Genomic DNA, 22,616 nt, shown 5'->3' with positions numbered 1-22,616 from the left:
AATATTCCTACAATCCCGGTGAAATATCCTTCGATCGATGTCTATCCTACAGTCGTATGACAAAGTGTCATCGGATTCGATAAACATGCACTGTGACTCAAACTCTCCATGAAAATAGTTATGCTCTTTGTGGATGTCATCGTCATGCTCTACGAGAATATCATTGTTATTATATAGCCACTCAACATGAGAAGAAGATTTGTTACCTCGTGTGTGTGGCATCCTATGTAAGAGTATCCATGTTTGGTGTGGTCATATTACCATACCGGTGGCCGTAATCATAACATAATACCTATTTTTCTTTTGGTTCCCTTTCAAGCCATTCTTGATATGTTGGGTCCAATTTACATATTTTTTCATATCACAAATTAAATTTGCACCTTAAAGGTTCATGACAAATCCTCATCAAATCTTTTTTTATAGATGGGTCTTTGAATTTATGATTGAAGTTGCTAATAAAATGTCGGGCACAATACCGATGGTATCCTATATGTTCACACCAAATTTATGCTACTTTGTTTTTTATGCTTGTATGTCTATCTAATAGTATACATTTACATGTTTTATCACTGATAATGTATCTTTTTAAGTAAAGCAAAAACCATCTCTAATTAGAATTATTTTCTTCATCAACAATTGCACAAGCCAATATGAATACCTCATTATTTGCTTAAAAAAAACTCCAATCAATAACTTTCCATCATATTACCTATACAAATATGTCTCATCAACACTGATAGATGATCTACAATAATGAAACCTTCAATACAAGCTTCAAATGACCAAAAAAACTCTTCGAAAAACCATTATTCTATCATCAAGATTTTCTTTTTGTGTCCAATCAACAACTGTTTCAGGATTTAATTCTTTTATTACCAATAACAACTTTGGTAATGTTTTTAAAACACTCCTCATATGAACGAAAAAGATGTCCAAGCACTTCTGTTTTGTAACTCATGCTTTGCCATATGACATTTTATACTTATAATGCAATTTTATCTCATCTTGTATGCTTGTAACTGTAATTCAAAGTTTATTCATACAAGGGTTGATATAGCATTAGCAATAAAATTTGCATCGAGCTGATGATGGTCTTTTTGGACAAAGGTCAAAACATATGTATATGGCTCTTTTAACTTTGTTATCTTAAATGAATCTAACTTTTTAAGATACCTCCTATTCAAATATCACTTACATTCAAATGTTTGCATACATTGTAATTAAAAAAAATATCAAGTTTGACCATTGAACTCAATATTCAACCGAAAGTGCATTGTGTCATTGCTTAGTTACATTAACCAATTTATTTGTACTTCTGAACAAGGTTGTCAATCAAGTTTTGTTTCACTTGGAATGGTTGGTATATCTTATTTCAGTTCAAGAAACGGAACAAACTAGAACATATTTCATCTCACTCAGAATCTTAGTTCGTTCCAAAAATTTTGCCCAAATTCCATCCGAAACGTTTCTGTTTTATTCCAACCAAATAATGTTTTTCTTTTTCTTTTTTAAAAAACAATTTATGTTTTTTCTCTAATTTCATCCTTCAACACTTGGTTTATTGGATATTAGACTTTATAATTTATTATGGTTTGCTTTTTTTATGACTATCTCAGTCTCATTATCTATGTCACGGGTTTAACAGGTTAACCCAGTTAACCCGAGTCTATAAAATTATCCTGGTCTCATAACTCAAGTCACGGGTTTCATGAATTAACCTAGTAAACTTAGGTTATTTTATTGTGTCTTTTTTATAGACTGAATTTTTTTCAATTTTATCATTCAACAATGGATTTATTAGAAATTGAGCTTTATAATTTATTCTTATTTGTTTGTTTGGGGTTATCATAGTCTCATGACTTAGGTCACGGATTTGAAAAGTTATCCTAGATTGATCCTAGTTGATCCAATATGTTGTTGTATCAATTGTTTTTTAAAAACGATGTTGTCTTGATTTTTTTTTAAGTTAAACTATATTTTTACCAATCGTCCAGGTTGTCTTTGGACCCTTCAAAGTCGATTGGGTCATATAAGTTCAACTTTTATTTTTTTTACTTGTGTTTGAAATTTGAATTCCATAATTTCAAGGTGATTATCTTCAAATTTGAATTGAAATTTTGTTTGTTAAATTAATATTTTAAGTTATGTGTGTGTGTGTGTGTGTGTGTGTGTGTGTGTGTGTGTAAGAACAATACAACCCTGAAATGCTCCAAAACTAAAACATACAATTTCAATTAAAAAAACAAAATGCCAACTGGAATGGAATTGACAATCATGCTTCTAAATGTTTGTTCAATCTCCAAATCAAACCCTCTTAACATACATTTATGATTAAGTGCCTAATTGTGAGAAACAACAAAACTATAACCAGATACATCTCTAAATTTAGAAACATAAGGTATTATTTTATCATCAACATTTACTTTCACATTTGGGTTGAGCATCTCATCATCTTTATTGTCACTAGGTTTAGAATAGTCAAATTTATATTGATTAACAAATGAATTGTCAAACATAATAGCATGAATTCTTTGTAGCAAATCATCTGATATTAAACTATTTTTACCTCTACTAATTGACTTTTAAAGACTGGTAGAATTTAGGATACACAAAGATTTAGGTTGACTATTCACATATAATACCATTATGTTCAATCCATTTTGGATAAAGAAATCAATCATTGTCTTAAAATTATCATCACATACAATTGGTGTAACATAATATTGATGTTTATTAATTTGACACCTAAGTTATTTCAACATGAATATCATTATAATTCCACAAAAATCCATTACAAATAGTTTTATTTTCTCATATGACATGCCTAAATTCTTATTTAACAAAAAGAACTACTCTCGCCATTACATGTGATACTATTATTTATATCAGAAATAATAGTGTCCTCATAATGACATAATATAAATATGTTATAAGAGATTTTATAAAAAAAATTAAATTCTAGTCAATTGGATGTAATTTTAACTAAATTGAATTATCTCAACCCTGATTGGTAAAATTCATAGCAAATTTAATCAAATTTCTAAAATTTAATTCAAAAGCATACTTGACCAAAATTAAACATAATTCATGATATCAAATCTAATTAATATTTTCATGCTCAATTGCATTAAATCAAACCTAAATTCATAGCAAGTTAAAACAATTCAAAGAAAATATCAAATTCAGCAACTTATGCACAATTCAATGTAACATGTGATTTCTCATAATTCTACTGCATTCATGCTTTATTGCATGAAATCATTAAGCATAGTTGATAACATTATTATTTGTTTCCAACAATCCACACAAAACCTCTAATTCAACACAATGCATAATTAATTGAAATAATTAATTTGTAATTAATTTAACTTATTTTCATGTTCATCTATACCAAATCAACTCTAATTGATGGTATTCATAGCTAATTTATCATTAATTCAAAAACCTTAAATTCAATCTAAACCCTAAACAATGATTTGATTTTAACTAAACTAAAGATAAATTCATAGCAATGTAATATGTTCACCTTACTTGTAGGACTAGAAATAGGGCTGGGGCATTAGGGGCAGAGGCTACAACGATGGATTTTAAAGAGAAAAACATCTTAGGATGCTTAAAGACTAAGATGGGTTTGATTTTTGGATGTTTTAAGGGCAACCAAACAAGAGTTTGGTGAGTGTTTTAGAGAGAGAGGAAGGATATGGACATCAGTTTTTTTTAGAGAAAAGGAGTTACATCTATCTATGCTCTTTAATCCGGGGAGGGGTTTAAATTTCACGATATGTTGCGTTTCTGAAATGCAACATGTTAAGTTATCGCTCTTATAAAGCGTGATAACTATCTTGTCACGCTTGAGAACAATGAAAATTACTAAATATCAGGCTTCAAAAGTACGACAAGGTGAAAGTGCTTTTAGGAGAGACTAGTGTGAAAATTACTAAATGTCAGGCTAGTGTTAAATTAAAAACTTTACATGAATTCTCTCTCTTTGTTGAATTTCTCTAAAATGTGCTTTTAGGAGAGACTTTGTTCCCTTTCACTCCTTGTTCTTCACTATGTAATAATTGCCTTACCTTTCCTTGTAAATTAACTTCTCCATGAATTCAATTGCATAACTTTCAAATATTATAGAAAAACCTTTACTAAAAATTATTGTCACACATAATCCAATGCTCATGAAAAATCAAAAGAAAGAAAATAAAATCCAAGAAAGATTTTGTTTTGAAATCAAGTATTAGAGTTTTAAAATAACACAAAAAAAGGAAACGAGTGGTTTTGATTATGTTTGTTTCATCCAAAATAAAACAGAATGTGAAAAAATATTGTATGGACCTTTAAAACCCTAATATCAATAAGAAAACACATTTTAATTGGTCTAGAAATTCAAAATAAAATATGAAATTATTATTTTTTGAATCCTAATATACTTATTTAATGACATTGAATGTGAAAACTAGATCCACTAAGTTTCTATTTATAGACACCAAAATAAAAGTTAAATGACCATTGAAAAAGAAAAAGAACAAATATATGTCATCTTGTTCTTTAAAGAGAAAATGTATTGTTTAAGGAGTAGTCATATATTATTTTTTATTCTAAGATTAAGGCAATAATAACACCTGGGGGTAAATTACATGTTACACTAATATTAACAAATAATACAATTTAATTCAATTAAACACAATAACCAACAATATAATTAAAATGCTAAAAATAAATAGGTAATGCAGAGAATTTGTAAACTCGATTTTTAACGTGATTCAACAAGCATACATCCATACGTCAAGTACCAAATTGATCTTGAGTATTGTATTTCTTCACTAGTCCAATTTCAAGAGTACAATTATCATTTGATGAATTTGCACCAAGCTTTTTACACCACTTGAAGATATTATCTCTTCAAAAATTTTCTCCTACTTAAAAATATGTCCTCTTCAAGATTTTTCTCCTACATAAAAATATGCCCTCTTCAAGATTGATTTCCTCTTAGTGAAAACATCTAACCAATTTCAAGAGTTTTTACCTAACTATTAAATGTTTAAAAGAATAATTTTGTTATCACAATTAACTCTTTCAATAGAGTAGATAATACAATTCAAAGTTATGATATTTTTATATCTGACAAGATAGTAATTAAAGGATTTGAAGGTGTTTGAGTGTAGTAAGTATGTGATTAAATACTCTTGTGTTAGAATATAAAGGTTTAATAGCCTCAACTAAAGTATAACCAATGATCGATGAATTTGATGTGTTTTTGCACTTGAAATAGCTTGTATATCATATATGTTTATATTCTCTTCTTAATTTTACAATTAGACATGTGTGTGTGTGTATTGCAAAAACTAGTTGTTTATAGCCGTTACAGTTCCACTAAAGTTAAAATGGTTGACCGGTTCAAATTGGTAAAACGAATCAATTGAATGGTTCCTGCAAAATTCTTAGGTGTTCATCATGGATGAACAGGCAGTATACTGGTTTATTTGGTCAAGTCAAACGGTCGATCGATTCATGCAGAATTTCAGATTTATCAGTTTTAACCTAGATGAATTCTTAGAAACGTTTTATCAATATTTTTAAATATATGCATAGTAAAGTGTCTGCATTCATTTTAATTTTGTGCTCTCAATATAAGATATAAGATTTTACTTAAAGTACTAAAATGAATACTTGTTTCCTAAGTCATTAATATGTTTCCTTCTTGGACTTCTTCTTGATTTCTTCGTGAAATCTTTCATGGTTGTTGATATAATGTTTGTATAAACCTATTTAAAACTTATTTTCAATCAAGCATATTATTAGTTCAATTTTTATATTATTGTTATCATTAAAATATATATAAAAAACATAAATGTATGACCAACAATATTGTGGTCATTAGGAACCCTAACTAGTCAATAAAGATCTATGATACGAGACTGGTTACACTAAATATAAGATATTATCACCCCTAAAGTGTCTTACCTGAGGTATGATGCATTGTTAGTTTTGTCATAAATTACTAGGGGTATGTTGTGTTGTGTTTTTATGATCTACCTATAATATTCCTGACTCTCGCGTTAGTGAATACTCAACTAAAAATACTTCTAATTATAGTGTTAATAAGTATTGTATAAAGAAAGTATGATTTTCATGGCTTTATTTTCAATGAATATTAGGCTAAGGTTATTTATAATTCTAGTATTGGTGGATATTGTTTGAAATTTAATATTCTTGACTCTGACATTTGTGAATATTGAAGATTAATATTCTTGACTCCAGAGTCAGTGAATATTAAAGATAATAGCTCGCGATTCCATTTACCTCGAATAATTTTAGTGAGAAATTAGGCAACGAAGTTTTGATTTGAGAGATATCTTTTTTATCCTTAGTTAAATAGTCTTTTTTTTATGTATTCTTGATGCTTTTTATTTTTATTAAATAAATGACATATAAAAAAATGTTATATTTTTTATATATTAAGTGTTTGTTTAAGAGTGTGATAAAAATTACTTTTCAAAGTGTTTTTTTGATAAAAAATACGTTAAAATAATTTTTTTATTTTTTAAAATGTTTTTAACATTAGCACATCAAAACGACAACAAATATTAATAAAAAAAATATTAATTTGAAGCTTTTTAAAAATATTAAAAAATTTAGAAAAGTAAAATCTAACCGCACTTCCAAACAACCTGTAAAAATATTAATGAAAAAAGAAAAAACTTTTATTAATAAATTATTTTATTTCAATGAAATTTTAATTATTACTCTTCTTGTAAAATGATTACTACCATATAATTAAGTTAGTAAAATTAATAAGAATTCGTTCTATATTATTATCATTGCTCATGATTCTCAACTTATTTTATTTAATATACATATCATAATTAAAATTGATCTTGCTGTTTCATCCTCCACCTCGCGGCGGAGTCCTCGGCAATTATCTAAGTAATAGCCAGGTCAACATTTTTTAAATTTTGATACGTGGATTGTGGAGGTGGTGAACACCGATCACCGACATTAAGCTGACTTATCATCAACCTTATCATCATAGATAAAACCACAACACCATAAATCCCTCTCCTTGCCACGTACTCCATCCCTTGAAACCGTTGATCATAAAATCGTGGCCATCAATACACGCAAGCAACAAGTGGCTAGACTACACGTGGTGGCACGTGTGAATGTGAGGTGGGAGGCAAATCTGTTATTGCGTATTTGCCTTAAAAACTACTCTCCTTCTTTTCTTCTCTAGATTTAGATTTTCAAAATCTCTTTAGCCATTACTTTTCTTCAATTTATTATATAGTTTAGTTACTCTTTCAAATAAAAAATTATTATCTCAAAATTAAAAAAAAAATAGAGATATAAAGTTACAAGTCATCTTAATACACTGATTCAATATAGATGTTGTTTGAAATTGTGTTTTAAAAGACATTTCATGAAATTTTAAAAAATATTTTGTTTAAGATTAATTTTTTATGTTTTTAGATTATTTTAATGTGCTGATGTTAAAAATATTTGTTTTAAAAATAAAAAAAATAATATTTTAATGCATTTCTAAATAAAAAAACATTTTAAAAACAATTGCTACAACACTTTCAAGCACCCTATATTTATTGAAATATAACTTAATTTTAACTTAAAATAGGCAAAAAAAAAAGAAAAAGAAAAAGAAAAAAAGAGAGACTATTTTCCCTGTTTTTACACCCAATTGATACTTATAATTAGGTAATTACCACTATTGTTTTTTTTTTAAAAAAATATTAATTATTTGGATGAATTTTCTTTTTTTTTCTTTGAAAAAAAGAAAGAAAAGAAGTTCAACCATTTGATGCTAGATTTTTGTGGAACTCAAATTCATGTTACCACAATTAGTGAGCTTATTATTTAAAGAGTTGATTTAATAGTTTTATTTTGAAAAATATAACGCTACTTTTAATTTATTTCTTTACACATCCATGTTGTTGTAGTTAAGATTTTGATTGTTGTAGTTAAGATTTTGATTGAGATTTATTATCTTTATTGTCAATTACTTGGAGAAACGCTTGTGTCAATCAACAACAATATTTCCTTATATAACTTATAGATTCCAAGACAAATATAACTTGTACAAATAAAACATGCTATGATTGAAATGATTCTTATTATACTTTTAAAATTTATTAGAAGGTCAATTCAGAACAAGATTTGAATTATAGGTTGACAGGTTCAACCCAGGTTTACCCAATTTTTTTTTTTAAAAACCAAAACCACATCATTTTGATAAAAAAAATTAACAAGTTTTGACTCGAGTTTTACCCTTCATCAACCAGGTCACAGGTCGATCAAAGTTTTTGATCGAATCAATTGTTCCTTTATTTTCTCTTAAACATGGACTGTTCTAGGCTCTAAGTTGATCAGGTTTTAAGTCGAGTGGTCAGGTCAGGTCGAGTTTTATAACTAGTATTATTATAATATTATTAATTTCAACCATCAATATACACTAAAATATAAAAAATATCTAACTAGTTTTTTTTAAATATATTAAAAATAAATTTTATTTATCATCAACTAAATATGATAAATAAATAATCACTGTGAAATATATATCATTACATCACATAATTCAAACTCCGAGGAAAAAAAGCACATAAATAGAAGTAATAAGTACAGCTACGTCCAGACAATTCTGATGATCTGTTTTCTTTTCACTTAAAAAACACAAGAAGTAAAGAGCATATACCCTTTCCTTACAAAATCCTATCTTTTCTCACCTTTACAAATTGAAAAAAAAAGAAAAAGAAAAAGAAAACACGCTGACACGTGTCTAATCATGAAAGCCAAAATGCAATTTCATCCACCCTTCCATTTAGCTCCTCGTCCTCCTCTTTTCCTTTCTTAAAACAAAAACACCAACAACACAAAAGAAAACAAACCTAAAAAACAAAATAAAAATCTCACCATCTCATATCTCATCTCTCCTATTTCCATGGCAACCAGCAAAACCCCAAACAACATTAGCAACCAAAGCCAAAGTCCTCTGCTCGGTCGGTACGAGATCGGCAAACTTCTTGGACATGGTACTTTTGCTAAAGTATACCATGCTAGAAACGTTAAAACCAACGAAAGTGTTGCCATCAAAGTTATTGACAAAGAAAAGATCCTCAAGGTTGGTCTTATGGCTCATATCAAACGTGAAATCTCCATTCTTCGCCGTGTTCGCCACCCCAATATTGTCCAGCTTTTTGAAGTCATGGCTACAAAGGCCAAGATTTACTTTGTCATGGAATATGTTCGAGGCGGTGAATTGTTCAATAAAGTTGCCAAAGGTAGGTTAAAAGAAGAGGTTGCCAGGAGATATTTCCAGCAATTGATATCTGCTGTGTCTTTCTGTCATGCCAGAGGTGTGTTTCATCGCGATTTGAAGCCAGAGAATTTGTTGCTTGATGAGAATGGGAACTTGAAAGTTTCGGATTTCGGATTGAGTGCAGTGCCTGATCAGATTAGACAAGATGGTTTGTTCCATACTTTTTGTGGGACTCCTGCTTACGTTGCTCCTGAAGTTCTTGCGAAAAAAGGGTATGATGCTGCTAAGGTTGATATTTGGTCTTGTGGGATTGTTTTGTTTGTGTTAATGGCTGGTTATTTACCATTTCAAGATCAAAATATTATGGTTATGTATAAAAAGATCTATAAGGGTGAGTTTAGATGTCCTAGATGGTTTTCTTCTGAACTAGTTAGGCTTCTTTCTAAACTTCTTGATACTAACCCCGTCACAAGAATTACAATCCCCGAGATTATGGAGAATAGGTGGTTCAAAAAGGGGTTTAAACATATTAAATTTTATATTGAAGATGATAAAGTTTGTAGTGTTCAAGACGAGGATGATGTGGGTTCATCTTCTGATCAATCATTATCTGAATCGGAATCGGAATTCGAAACTAGAAGAAGGGTTACCACTTTGCCTAGACCTGCAAGTTTGAATGCTTTTGATATTATATCGTTTTCGCCTGGGTTTGATTTATCTGGGTTGTTTGAGGAGGGTGGGGAGGGAGCAAGGTTTGTTTCTGGGGCTCCTGTGACGAAGATTATATCTAAATTGGAGGAGATTGCTAAAGTTGTAAGCTTTACAGTTAGGAAAAAGGATTGTAGAGTGAGTTTGGAAGGGTCTAGAGAAGGTGTGAAAGGCCCATTAACAATTGCAGCTGAGATATTTGAGTTGACACCGAAATTGGTTGTGGTGGAGGTTAAGAAGAAGGGAGGGGATAAAGGAGAGTACGAGGAGTTTTGTAACAGGGAATTGAAACCTGGATTGCAGAAGTTGATGCAGGAGGAATCTGAGGCAGCACCTGCTGCTTCTGTGGCTACTTCTGCTCTTGCGCCATCGGAATCCCCACTATTCACCATCGATCCTTTTCCTACTGATTCTTCACAATCACCTATGGATCCTTTTCCTACCAATTCTACACAATTACCTATGGATCCTTTTCCTACCGATACTTCACATTTACCTTTCGACCCCTTTCCTACCAATTCTTCACAATTACCTATTGATCCTTTTCCTACCGCTTCTTCACATTTTCCTATAGATCCCTTTCCTATCGATGTTTCAAATATACCATCGGATTCTGAATATTAGAGAAAGAGAGAGAAAAGAAAAGGGTATGCTTTTCTCTTTACTTCTACTTGCATAAGCTTTTGTATGACATACATAAATGTATTTTCGATTTCTTTGATGTTCTGTTGTGTCAGTTAGGGGATTAGATGCTAATACATGTTGTATGTTCTTTTCTTCTGCTGAGAGATAGTAGATTAATCGAAGAATGAAGTACTTATTTCTGCTGATCTTGGCAATTCAGTGGTGACTTGTGTGTTCAATTAACTTGTGTTGTAAATGTGATTGAAGTTGCTTTCTTCTGTTCATTCCCGCTGGTTGTGGTACAGAGTGTTGCAAATAAAAGTTTCATAATTTGGATTATGATGATAAAATCATTTAAAATTTCTTGATTGTATCTTGTGCCCGGTCCAATCACTGGGTAGGAATATACACTCTGCCCCTGGTTATACATCTTTCGCTTGGATGTTTTTGAAATATGCAGAAAGCCTAGATATTGATTAGTTGCAAATATGATTGGTGAAGTTATTTGGCAACTAGTAGGATTTCAATAACAGCAGTATGTAGCCCTTCTGGTGTTGCAGTTGATTCCTTGGCATAATTCATCCGAAGGGCAAGAGCTATTTCTCATTTATATGGGGGCCATATTTAAATCACGAATAATAGGTAAAACTTCATTTGTAGACTAAACGAATGATGCTAGGTCCTCTGTGTCAATGCTATTCTTCATTGGAGAAAAGATGTGTTGAAGGTGGAGTTAGGATCTCTCAAATTCGGCAATATGAAATGCAGGCCATGATTATCTTAAATTAGTAAATGAACAAACAAAAGTTTGAAGTCAGTTTTGCCTTTTAAAATTGGTGAAAGGGCGAGGACAATGTCTAGGGGCATCCATTTATTTGTCGGTCAATTGTATATTGCTAAAATGCTTGCCTGCTATCACAGAGCTTGTTCCAGTGAAAAAGTGGGCTTTCTTTTCATCTCAGTCTTAAGGTGTCTTGTTTCAGCTGAATGATTGAGAATGAGAGAAGTGATGTGATACCCAATTGAACAGTCACTTGTATTTTCATCAATGTTTAATCTGATAAAGAATTTAGTGACTCTGTTTTACCCTCCAGCTTCATTTTTCTTCTCTCTTCTATTACTGCTTTGCCTTTTGTCGTGTATCACGAGTCATAAAACTTGTGCTGGAGCGAAACTTCGTGTTTTTTCTCTTCAAAGTGACAAATTTGCATTTTCAACATTTTAAAAAGGCCAAGGATTGATTCATTTCTTTCACGATCGTGACTGAAGCTACAAGTTGACTTCATACTTGAGTGGCTGTGTTGCTGGGATGATACACGCTCTTGTTTCCAGCTTGGTTTGTCTCAAATTATTGAAGGTAGACAGGCTAGTTGTTGAATTGGGCCGTGTCAAAAGTTTTGAATCACGGTTTCTAATCCATTCCCTCTCCAGGAATAAAGACATGACATGTTTTTTTTGCTAGCGTATAGGGTACGTAGTACCTCATGCACAGACAAATTAGGGAGGCGTGCAGGCTTTATTCGTGGTCACTAGGCATTGCGTGCTGGGTCCTTCTTAGTTTCTTCTTGGATATAATGAAGTCCATTTGGCACCATCCATGCTTCATATTGATTATCTCTTAGCTGAATGATTCTGTAGCCATATTCGTCGGTGAAATTTTACAAGGAACTGAACAGTGTATCCGCTTCAGGTTTTGGACAGAACCTATAGTGTACTGTCGAGATGGAAATTTGCATGTTTTTTCCAAGAAAAACTGGGCCAACAGGGCAAAAGTAAACTGAAATCTCTTCAATCTGGTGCAAATGAAGGTGATTCCCATGAAACTGAACAGCTTACTAACTATCCATCTGGGAAAATGGCATTAATTAGTTCACAGGACATAAAAAGTATATTTCTCTGCGTTAACAGCACCCGTAATTGACTGTTTGTTCTATTTAGTTGGAAAATTCTAAACAGGGAAAGAATGGTAGTTGTCGACTCTGTGACAACAAGAAGAATCAGACCAATGAAACATTTGTCATTCGTCTAGAGTCACAAACTCTTGGAGGCTGAGGCTTCTAAAGTCAATTACATTGTCTTATTTCATATAGTTTTTTCCCCTCTCTTTTAAGGGTAAAGGGTGAAGAATAGAGAATGTGATAGATACATGAATCCCATCTTGAATCATGAGATGAGAAAAGTATAGTGATTTTCCTGAAGGGCATGGTCGTGCTAGTGAATCTTTTCATTATCATGCTTGAAATGTTTTGAAGAAAATGAATCTAGATAGGATTTTTTTTTTTGATTAATGTAGGTGTCCGGGTCAGCTTGTGCGCACATCGACTAATCCCACAGGTCTTGAAGTTAACAACCATGTAAACCTCCAGTGGCCTTGAAATTTGTGAGACTCGAACTGGTGACTTTTAAGGAGCTTCTAGAGCCTGCCCAGTTAAGCTACACCCTTCAAAGTTAGATAAGTTTTTTTTTTTTGTAGAATTAGTAGTGTGTGTGTATGTGTACATATATATATATATTTGTTTTTTTTTTCCTGTTTGGGGGGGGGGGGTAAATTGAATTTTAATTCTTCATTTGATGTTCTTATATGCTCTTTATTTATAACATTTTCATATTTTTTTTATAAGATTTTATTAAGTTAATATTATAAAAAAATAGTCTGCATACTTCATATCCGTATGAATCTATCATATACGTTAAGCAAAACGACACACTTTAGCACTGAGGCTTGTGGCCTAGCGGCAGAGATAAGGTTTCCTTGCCTCTGTCACATGGGTTTGAGCCTCAACGTGCACGCCTGTTATCCCCGCGGTGTCTTATCTGTCTACTGGGCTTGCAGGGTGTTCAGTGGGTCCGGGGATTAGTTGTGGTGCGCGTAAGCTGACCCGGACACCCCAGATTACAAAAAAAAAAAAAAAAACACACTTTAATCAACAATCCAATGGCACTCTAATATTCTAATCGAATGATTAATTAATTTCAATTGGAATTGATTCTTCTTTCATTATATATGCATAGACGTGACACTTGTGTTTCATGCACATTTATGATGTATATATAATAGCGGAATATATATTTCAATTTAAAATATTTTTATTCAACATTAAAGCTAGCATGTTAGCACGGTAATTATATTAATGTTTTGTCTAGATAGCTTTAAATATAAACAAAAAAATGTTTGTCTAGCCAAAGCTTTGCCATCTTCCACTCATCTTTTCTCGAAGTCTCTCTTGCGCAAGGTCCCCACGGGAATCATTGTATCGTCACGAGATTACGAAATTTGGAATCCAGGTCTGTTTCTTTTTCTATTTATTGGATTAATCAAGTTGATGATTTTGATTTTTATGGTGTAAGTGGACCACTTGCATGGGTCAATTGCTGTTTGTACCTCTGTGATTACAAGGTATATTTATTTTCTTGATTTTTTTAGTTTAAAGCACCGTTTCATAACCGTGTTTTCAAAAAAATTATTTTGATGCATCATTTTGATGCGTTGATTTTAAAAATAATTTTTTAAAAATAAAAAATATTATTTTAATGTATTTCAGCATGAAAAACACTCTGCAAAACAAACTGCAATCACACTACTAAACAGGCGGTTAGTCTTGAGAAAAATGTTTATAAAAATAATGAGATTTATTTAATGCTTTAAGTAAATTATATGAGGGTGCGTTTTTAAAATTTATTTTAATCCCTTATGAATCTAAATCTGGAGCACGATGGGTTCGTTTAGGCAATAAAAAACCATATCTTAATCATTTTTAATTTAAATGGGGATTGTTTTTAACTAATTATTAGTACCACATAATCTAAGTCATATCTATATTTCATTTAACTAGCTGATATTTAATTTTAGATAAAGAATATCATGAACATAAACTCAACCAAATGATTAATTAATTATTATTTTTTTAAATTTCTTGAAAATGGTGCAAAGTTGTTAAATACTGATTATTTATGATGTATAAGCCCAATTGTGATTGATTGTTTCTATTTTTAATATTTTCAATTTGGTTGATCCCATTAATTACATAAAAAGAGGGAGAAGAGACTGCAACTTGTGGTGTGTAAATACAATTTAATTATACAGCTGATTTTTTGTATAAATTGGTTTTTCATATGAATTTAATTTAAATGGAGGATGAAGATTCAAACTGCTTTGAAGGAGATCTTAGATAAGGAAAGGAACAAGGTGTTGTTATTATAACAAGTTTAGATATTTTAAAAAATAATTTTATAAAGTACACGAGATATTATAAGATTATAAAATCAAAAACAAAAATAAAAAAATAATACATTAACTATAATTATTTGCAATGATGATGCTGCCATAGTTTGTGATTATGGATATCTTAACTTTCTATGTTAGTGTACCACTTGAATTATGAACATCTCTCTTTCCCATGTGACACCTTGACGACATTTCTTTACATCTTATAATATAGTTTGGCCAAGTTATGATAGAAAATCAAGGGATAGTCAATGTTGTGATGGCTGTAAGGAAATGTTTTTTCCAGCTCCTTTCTTGTTGATATTTATAATTTTAGCAATAAAATAACTGGAATTTTAATCTTTTTAAAATAATTTTTTTAATTTGATTCTCTTTAATTTTTTTTTCTTGCTCCACCCCTGATTGTGGGTATTGGAGATATTGGACTCTAAACCAATGTTGTATGTAATTGTTACTCAAATATATTAGGTATGTTTTTAAAATACAAGATAAATAGCTCTATTTATATCATTTAAAATGTCATGAGAAAAATAATAAAAAAATTCTAAATAAAATAGAAAAAATAATTCTAAATCAGTTAGGAAAATAATACAATTCTTGCACGGTAGCTTCATGGTTTTATTGTAAGGCCTTCTCAAACTCTGATCGCTAAGATATCTTAATCCTATAGAAAACAAGGCCTTTAAAATTTCTTGAAATTTTTTAACCTGATCTAATGATTGGATAGAAAGTCATGCTTGTTAGCATGAAACTATGTATTATGAAAAATAAATCAAAACTGCCTCTAATATCATTGAATAATAAATATTGTTGTTGCTTAAAGAATCCTTGTAAAGTAAGGATTGTTGTTTAATTGATCTTTTTGGAAAGTAAGGAATCCTTGCAAAATAAGAATTCTATATATAATTAAATCCTTGCCTTGTAATAATCCATAAATCATATAAAAAACAATTATTTTCTAACTTTTCTTATTAGTTGGTAGATTGCACGCTTCTCAAATGAAAGAGTTATTGAACTTACCATACATGGATATAAAACTTGAGATGTCTAATTTATAGCCCAACTATAATAGAAAAATTCTACTTGTAGCTTTAGATATAGCCTTAAAAGTACATGAAAGTCCAGTATGGTAAATTTGTAACTTTTCAACTCAATCATCTTGACTTAGCACATTATATTTTTCTTTACCATCTTCATTAGTCTCTATTTTAAAAGAGACGGATAAGTGCCCCGTCCCTGTAATTGGCTCGGGATCTGTATTGGTGGGCACCGGATATAATTCTGCTGGCTGTGCTATCTTTGCTGAAGTTTGAGCCGAAAATGACTTGCTCGGTTCGCTTGGATCGACTTATCCCTTTGGTATACTAATTTACATTAACCTCACCATCTTCATTATTCTCTATTAAAAATGACAGAATTTACTATTTTTATTATTCTCCATCCAAAATAACATACTTACATTTCAAATCTCATTCATCATTTCATGGTTTCTTTTTTATTTGGAAAATATAAAACACTCGTATACGAATTAAAATAAGTTATTACAGTAATTTAAAAAGATGAAGTACCAAACACCTACCTACTCCTCCATCTAATTGAGTTTTTTAAGCCACATATGATCCCACTCTAGATGCCTTTCCTGATTAAAAAAAAAAGAAGAAGAAGTATTATTCGATATTTCAAGGAGGGAAAATGGTTTTCTTAACTCGATTTTGCAATAAAAACTTTTCATCTAATTTAATGTGCCAAAACTTTAAATATTTTACTAATTAAATACAAATCAACTTGACATTATGTCATCTAAGGTAGACGACGTACTACATTACATAAGGTTATCAAAAGACAAAATTTTGCCACAACGGCTTAAAAAAAACATAACCTTCAAAGTCATCTTACAACCTTCCAAAACCAATTTCTAATTTTAAATTCCACTTAAATGAGTTTCAAAAATTCCAAGAAAAATTACAAATGATGATATGTCATCTAAGTTAGACGACGTATATCAAAAGACAAATTTTGCCACAACGGCTTAAAAAAACATAACCTTCAAAGTCATCTTACAACCTTCCAGAACCAATTTCTAATTTTCAAAAATTTCTAGAAAATAAATTGCAATTTTAAGTCAACATTTATTTATGATGAAGGATGAGTTTTTTTTTTTGGGGGGTATTTTAACTCAATTAGAAAAATATTATGAAACCCTTTGAGCTACAATTCTATATTAGTGATTTATGTGCTATGTTGACGGTCAAATCAGATTTTTTTAGTGCAAAAAAATAATTAATATCTAGATATTGTTAATATGTTTTTTAGTAGATTTTTTTTAATCATGAATTCAAAATTTGATGTATATTTAACAATAATTTATATATATAAATATTGAGATAATGATATATTGAAAAATATGTTTTTTAAATACTTAGACGAATGACATATCAGACTGACCCCTACTAACCTTGAACATCCTGCTAAATTCATGATCTAAGTCATGAGACCACGAGAACCCTATAGAAAACAAATCAAAACATATCATGAAGTTCAACTTCCAATCAACAAAATGTTAAAGGTTAAAATAGGTTACTTTGTTTGTCTATTATTGAGATCAAATATATTGCCCTTTTTAAAGGAGGCAAAAAATTTTATTTCCTACATAAACTTGGTCTAGAATTAATTAATAAATAAATATAAGTCTTAGCCTTATTCAAGTGATGTTAGTGAAATTTAAAAAACCAAGCTTTGACTTTGTTTGCAAGATAATGGCATATATCAATGAAATAGAGTGTTGACGTGCGTGCACGCATAGAGAGAGAGAGAGAGAGAGAGAGAGAGAGAGAGAGAGAGAGAGAGACTTTATTTTTCTTACCTTGATCAAGGATGATTTGTGATCATGGTAAAATTTATGCTCTTCAACTTGAATTATGTTCATTATTAAAAAGCTTTTATCTTCAAGTGTTCCGTAAAAAAACAATTTGGTGAGATTTACTCATCTTTTCCATGGTTGTTATTGTTAATATCCATCCTTGTTATGATGTTCTTGTTGTTGTGATTATCCAAGTTAGCGGCTTGATGATGTTATGTAAATACTTTATTAGAGAACAAACCTTGAATTCCTATTATTTGATATAGTAAAAGAATTTTAATGAACTATAATTTCGCGATTTTTTTTCCACATTTAGGTTTTTTAAGTAAAAAATATTTGTGATAATTGTATTTTTTTAGTTTAAACTTCGGTATCTAGAAATTTATTAGACCCTAACTAATCCGGTTGAACTGAGACGACCCACTAAGAGGTAAAGCTTTTTTAGTGATGGTATATTCCATTCAAATTCGAACTCAAGACCTTGTGTTGATTGTTCGATTGATTATTTTGTTTTTTTGTTAAAATTAATTTGGTTGAACTCATTTTAATTGTGAAAGAGAGAGAAGAGTTTCGGCCTTTATGAACTCAGTTTACATATACAAATGACTTTTCCCATTACAAATTAACAAAAGATAAAAGGAATAAAAACTGAAATGAAAGGCAAAGAATTAATTCAAGTAGGAGATACATTTTTTAGATGGAAAGAAACAATAGAAGAGCACCAGTACTTCTACACTTGCGGTTGCTCACTTCCCTGCCATGCCCAAACTATATCCTTGAGAGAAGGCTTTAATTCGTGATCACAAAACTCCTTGTATTCAAATGAATCCCCTGATTTTTTCTTCATCTCTACAACATAAAATGATGGCGTAACCTCACAGATTTCTGCATCTATAGCAAGCAACCCTTTTCTTCCTTCCCTGCTGCCCTCCAACATTAGTGTTCCATCTTTCTTCTTAAAACTGAAACTCTCTGCCATTGCTATTTGTTCGAATTTCGACATGATCATCGAGGCCGATTTTGTTGTAGTAAATCTCGCTTCCTGTGTTCGATTCTTATCCTTCTCAAAGAGGCCAGATAAATCAAATCCTTTTGAGAGAGATATGATGTCAAAGGCATTGTAGCAAGTTGGTCTTAGAGGACTTCTTGGAGCCACCATGACATTTTCCCTTGAATTGCTTTCGTTATCCGATGCTGAATCGAAGGCAGAATGCACATCCTTAATCAAGTTGCTTCTGGCGTGACCTTGGGGGGATGGTGGGGTTTCAATCTGCTTATATCCCTTCCTAAACCAACAATTTTTCGTTATCTTTTCTATGCTCGTTCTTGAGCTTGGATGGGGATCAAGAATCCTCGAAAGAAGCTTTTTAGCCTCGGGATGGAACCAATTGGGACACCTGAATTCTCCTTTGGTAATCTTCCTATACAATTCCATGAGATTTTGGTCATGGAAAGGAAGAAAACCCGCCAAAAGCACGAAGAGAATAACTCCACAGGACCATATATCAGCCTTGGGTCCATCATAACCTTTCTTGTTAATGACTTCTGGAGCAACATATGCAGGAGTTCCACAGGTTGTGTGGAGAAGACCATCTTGCCTCCTCGACTCCGATAACGCACTCAATCCGAAATCCGTAATCTTTAGGTCACCATTTTCATCAAGGAGAAGATTTTCAGGCTTGAGATCCCGATGGTAGACCCCTCGGCTATGACAAAAATCAACCGCACCAATCAACTGTTGGAAATATTTGCGAGCAACGTCTTCCTTGAGTTTCCCTTTGGAAACCAAGTTGAATAGCTCTCCTCCTTTCACAAACTCGATGACGAAATAAATCTTGGTCCTGCTTGCCATGACCTCATTGAGTTGAACAATATTGGGGTGCCTAACAAGACGCATGACCGAGATTTCTCTCTTGATTTGATCTATCAAACCACTCCTTAATACCTTTCCTTTGTCAATAATCTTGATGGCAACGCTTTGGCCAGATTGGAGATTTCTTGCATGGTAAACCTTGGCGAAAGTCCCTTGTCCGAGCAATCTCCCTAACTCATATCTATTCATCAATATAGGACCCATCTTCTCCATATTAAACTGACCAAAGGTTATTGCATTTCACCGTCCTACATTGCTTGTAATACATCTTCTGATCATATCTCCTCCGGCAGAATTGAGGAGTCTATGATGTATTCAAGGAAAGAAGAGAGAAAGGGAGAGAGCTACCTTTTAAAACTTTAATTTGCCCCTATTAAGGAGATATGTAGAAGAAGAAGGCTGTTCCAGAAAGACAAATCATACCCTTCCATCAATTGTATTGTAACAGAAAAGCTGAAATCTAATTAAAAGATTCATAAAAATAGCAAAACTGATCTGGTCTATATTTACTTGGCTGAAATCTAAGCTGAAAGTGACAATGTCAAAGGCATGGACATTTTTTTATTTTATTTTATGTCGTCTCCTACTTCTGTGTACTAATATTAACACACAGGCTGATGATACTTTCACATCCTCCTCTTATTTTGTTCTGTAATGGCTGTAATTCGATGTAGGATTTCTCAAGAACACAATAACTTTCAAATTAAAAAACAAAAACCACACACACAGCGGCATATTCACGAGGGGTTGGCCATGTGGATGCTTTGTGATCAACTGGCCCCATAAGATCTACAATGACCACAAATGGAGTGATGCTTCGATATGGAGAGAGAATAGCAGCAAGATAAGGCAGCCGCAGCAAGTGGTGCCTGGTTAAAAGAGGCCCACGGATTAACCGATCACTAATTCAGAATCGAGGGATTCTAGGCGGTGACCTTGCCTCTAGGGTAGTTCATCGCTTGTCTTGGCCAGAACTACACCTTCAATGGTGGTGGCTGGGCCACATAAATTAATATTTTGTACACTTCTTGAATTCCACCAGATTCGATCAAGTTAAGTGGGCTATATTATTATTGTTGTTGTGCACGACTCGAGATTTCACATCATAGGACAAGCAATCCAGGTCCTCGCATCAATAAATCAGGCTATATTATTATTTATTTGCTCCCTCCCTCTCCCTCGGGTCAACTGATTGAAGAAGTCTCGCAATATGTTTGGATCAATGAGGTGCTAATCAAATCAAAATTAAACGTCTTACACATAAAACAAAGGAGGAATCGACGCAAGCCTTGGATGTTCTTTAATCTTAGAAAATTACCAACTATAATGTCCACATGCTGCCATGAGACTTTTTTTTAAATATTTTTACTTTAGTACATGATAATTAAAATAAACATATATAAGAAACACAAGGATTAGAATTTTCAAGAAAAAATATATTTTTTGTATTTAAAATTGTCTTTTCTCATTCATGTGATTTTTTTTATTTTGATAATAACATTAATAATAACATGGTTAATTGAAAAAAGCTGATGACAATAAAAAAATATTTATAAAAAAAATATAATGACTTGAATTAAAGATTAAAAAATGTATTTTTTAATAAAAAAATCATTTTCCTTGTTAATGTATTTCCCTTTTGTTTTGATGAAAAATACTTTTTTATCATAAGCATTTTGTTTTTTAAATACAAGCTCATTATGATGTTAAAACAAGTTTCAATAAAAAAAAAATATTTACACACATGTATGAAAGAAAATATAAGATTAACAAATCCTAGAAAATTATATGAAAATTTACGATGAAATAACTAAATAGATATTTTATTTTTATTGAATACTAATGTGAAATTTTTTTTAAAACTAAATTATACATTTTAGATTATTATATAATTATTCATAAAGTAATTGTTAATATTACCAAAAAAGCTCTAATGTTCTTAATTTTTTTTTGCATAATTGAATAATTCTTTGAATATCATTTTAATAAATTTATATAAAGAGAATTTTATTCTAAAATTGAAAAAACAAATAAAAGCTATTTAACAAAAAGGTTAGGAGTGTCTAGGCCTAGAAGGACAGACCTATGCATATGAGCCTGTAAAATCTATTTTCCTGGCTTTTTTTTTTGTTTTTTTATTAGGCAAATAACATGTCATTCACCCTAAATGTTTTTATCTAGAATAGATGATGTTTCATCTTCTAGTTTAAGTTCCGACAATCTTTAATGGTTGGAAAGTCAGAGTTTGAGTTTTAAGATCTAAAAACTCAAATTTCAACATGATTTAATATAAAAACACTTAAAAAATATCAAGAAAATAATAATTAATAAAATCATTTTCAATCTTGAAACACTATTTAATCAGTGCAAGAATCATAAATCAAACTCAATCAAAATAAAATTCATGGATCTAAATCTTTTTTTGTTGTTTGCATGTTTGAATGTCAAAACCAGCTCCAATGAAATTTCCTCTCTAAAACAAGCACATTGACACCAAGATTAAATAAACAAATGAGCTAAATCTCCAATGGAATATATGCGGAATGATAAATATGAAAAATTATGAGCCTAAAAAAAGAGAAAAAAAAACAATCAAACTCGGATGAATCTTCTAAACCTAAGCTAATCTCATAAACTTGCAATCCGTGAAATCCAAAAAAAAACATCAATTTTAAATATTTAACAAATAACGACAAATAAAAAGACTCGAGATAACCCGAGTTATTTTTAAATTAGTATAAAATTTCACACCTTTTAAACTTTATATAGAGGTTGACCCGAGCAAGTCTCAGGTCATGGGTCAGGTAAGTTGACCTAAGTTAACCCGGGCCAAAGGTTTAAAAAATAGTAAGAACAATATAATTTTGAGAAAAAAATTAAAAAAAGGAAAAAAGTCAGGTTTTTGTCTGGATTTTATCTAAGTTGACTAGGTCACGAGTCAACTTGGATTTTTGACCAGGTCACGCCATGTTAATACTCCTTTTATTTTTGTTAAAACTTGACCCGACCTATGCCCCAAGTCATGGGGCAACTCACCAAATCAGGCCAGTTTGTGTTTTAA

At 31.1% G+C, this 22,616-nt stretch overlaps 2 protein-coding genes across 2 annotated transcripts; one reads left to right on the top strand and one right to left on the bottom strand.

The window, feature by feature from the left end:
• Positions 1 to 8,855: 8,855 nt before the first annotated feature.
• Positions 8,856 to 10,801, top strand: LOC18103195 (CBL-interacting serine/threonine-protein kinase 12). The gene has a single exon (XM_024581669.2). The coding sequence runs from the start codon at positions 8,948 to 8,950 to the stop codon at positions 10,595 to 10,597; it is 1,650 nt and encodes a 549-aa protein (XP_024437437.2). The 5' UTR covers positions 8,856 to 8,947; the 3' UTR covers positions 10,598 to 10,801.
• Positions 10,802 to 18,258: 7,457 nt separating this feature from the next.
• LOC7455901 (CBL-interacting serine/threonine-protein kinase 20) lies at positions 18,259 to 20,336 on the bottom strand. The gene has a single exon (XM_002317378.4). The coding sequence runs from the start codon at positions 19,766 to 19,768 to the stop codon at positions 18,413 to 18,415; it is 1,356 nt and encodes a 451-aa protein (XP_002317414.3). The 5' UTR covers positions 19,769 to 20,336; the 3' UTR covers positions 18,259 to 18,412.
• Positions 20,337 to 22,616: the final 2,280 nt, after the last annotated feature.

This window comes from Populus trichocarpa, chromosome 11, assembly GCF_000002775.5.
Source record: "Populus trichocarpa isolate Nisqually-1 chromosome 11, P.trichocarpa_v4.1, whole genome shotgun sequence".
In the NCBI taxonomy this organism is placed as follows: Eukaryota; Viridiplantae; Streptophyta; class Magnoliopsida; order Malpighiales; family Salicaceae; genus Populus; species Populus trichocarpa.
The sequence above is the reverse complement of the archived record's forward strand: the minus strand, read 5'-3'. Positions and strand labels throughout refer to the sequence as shown.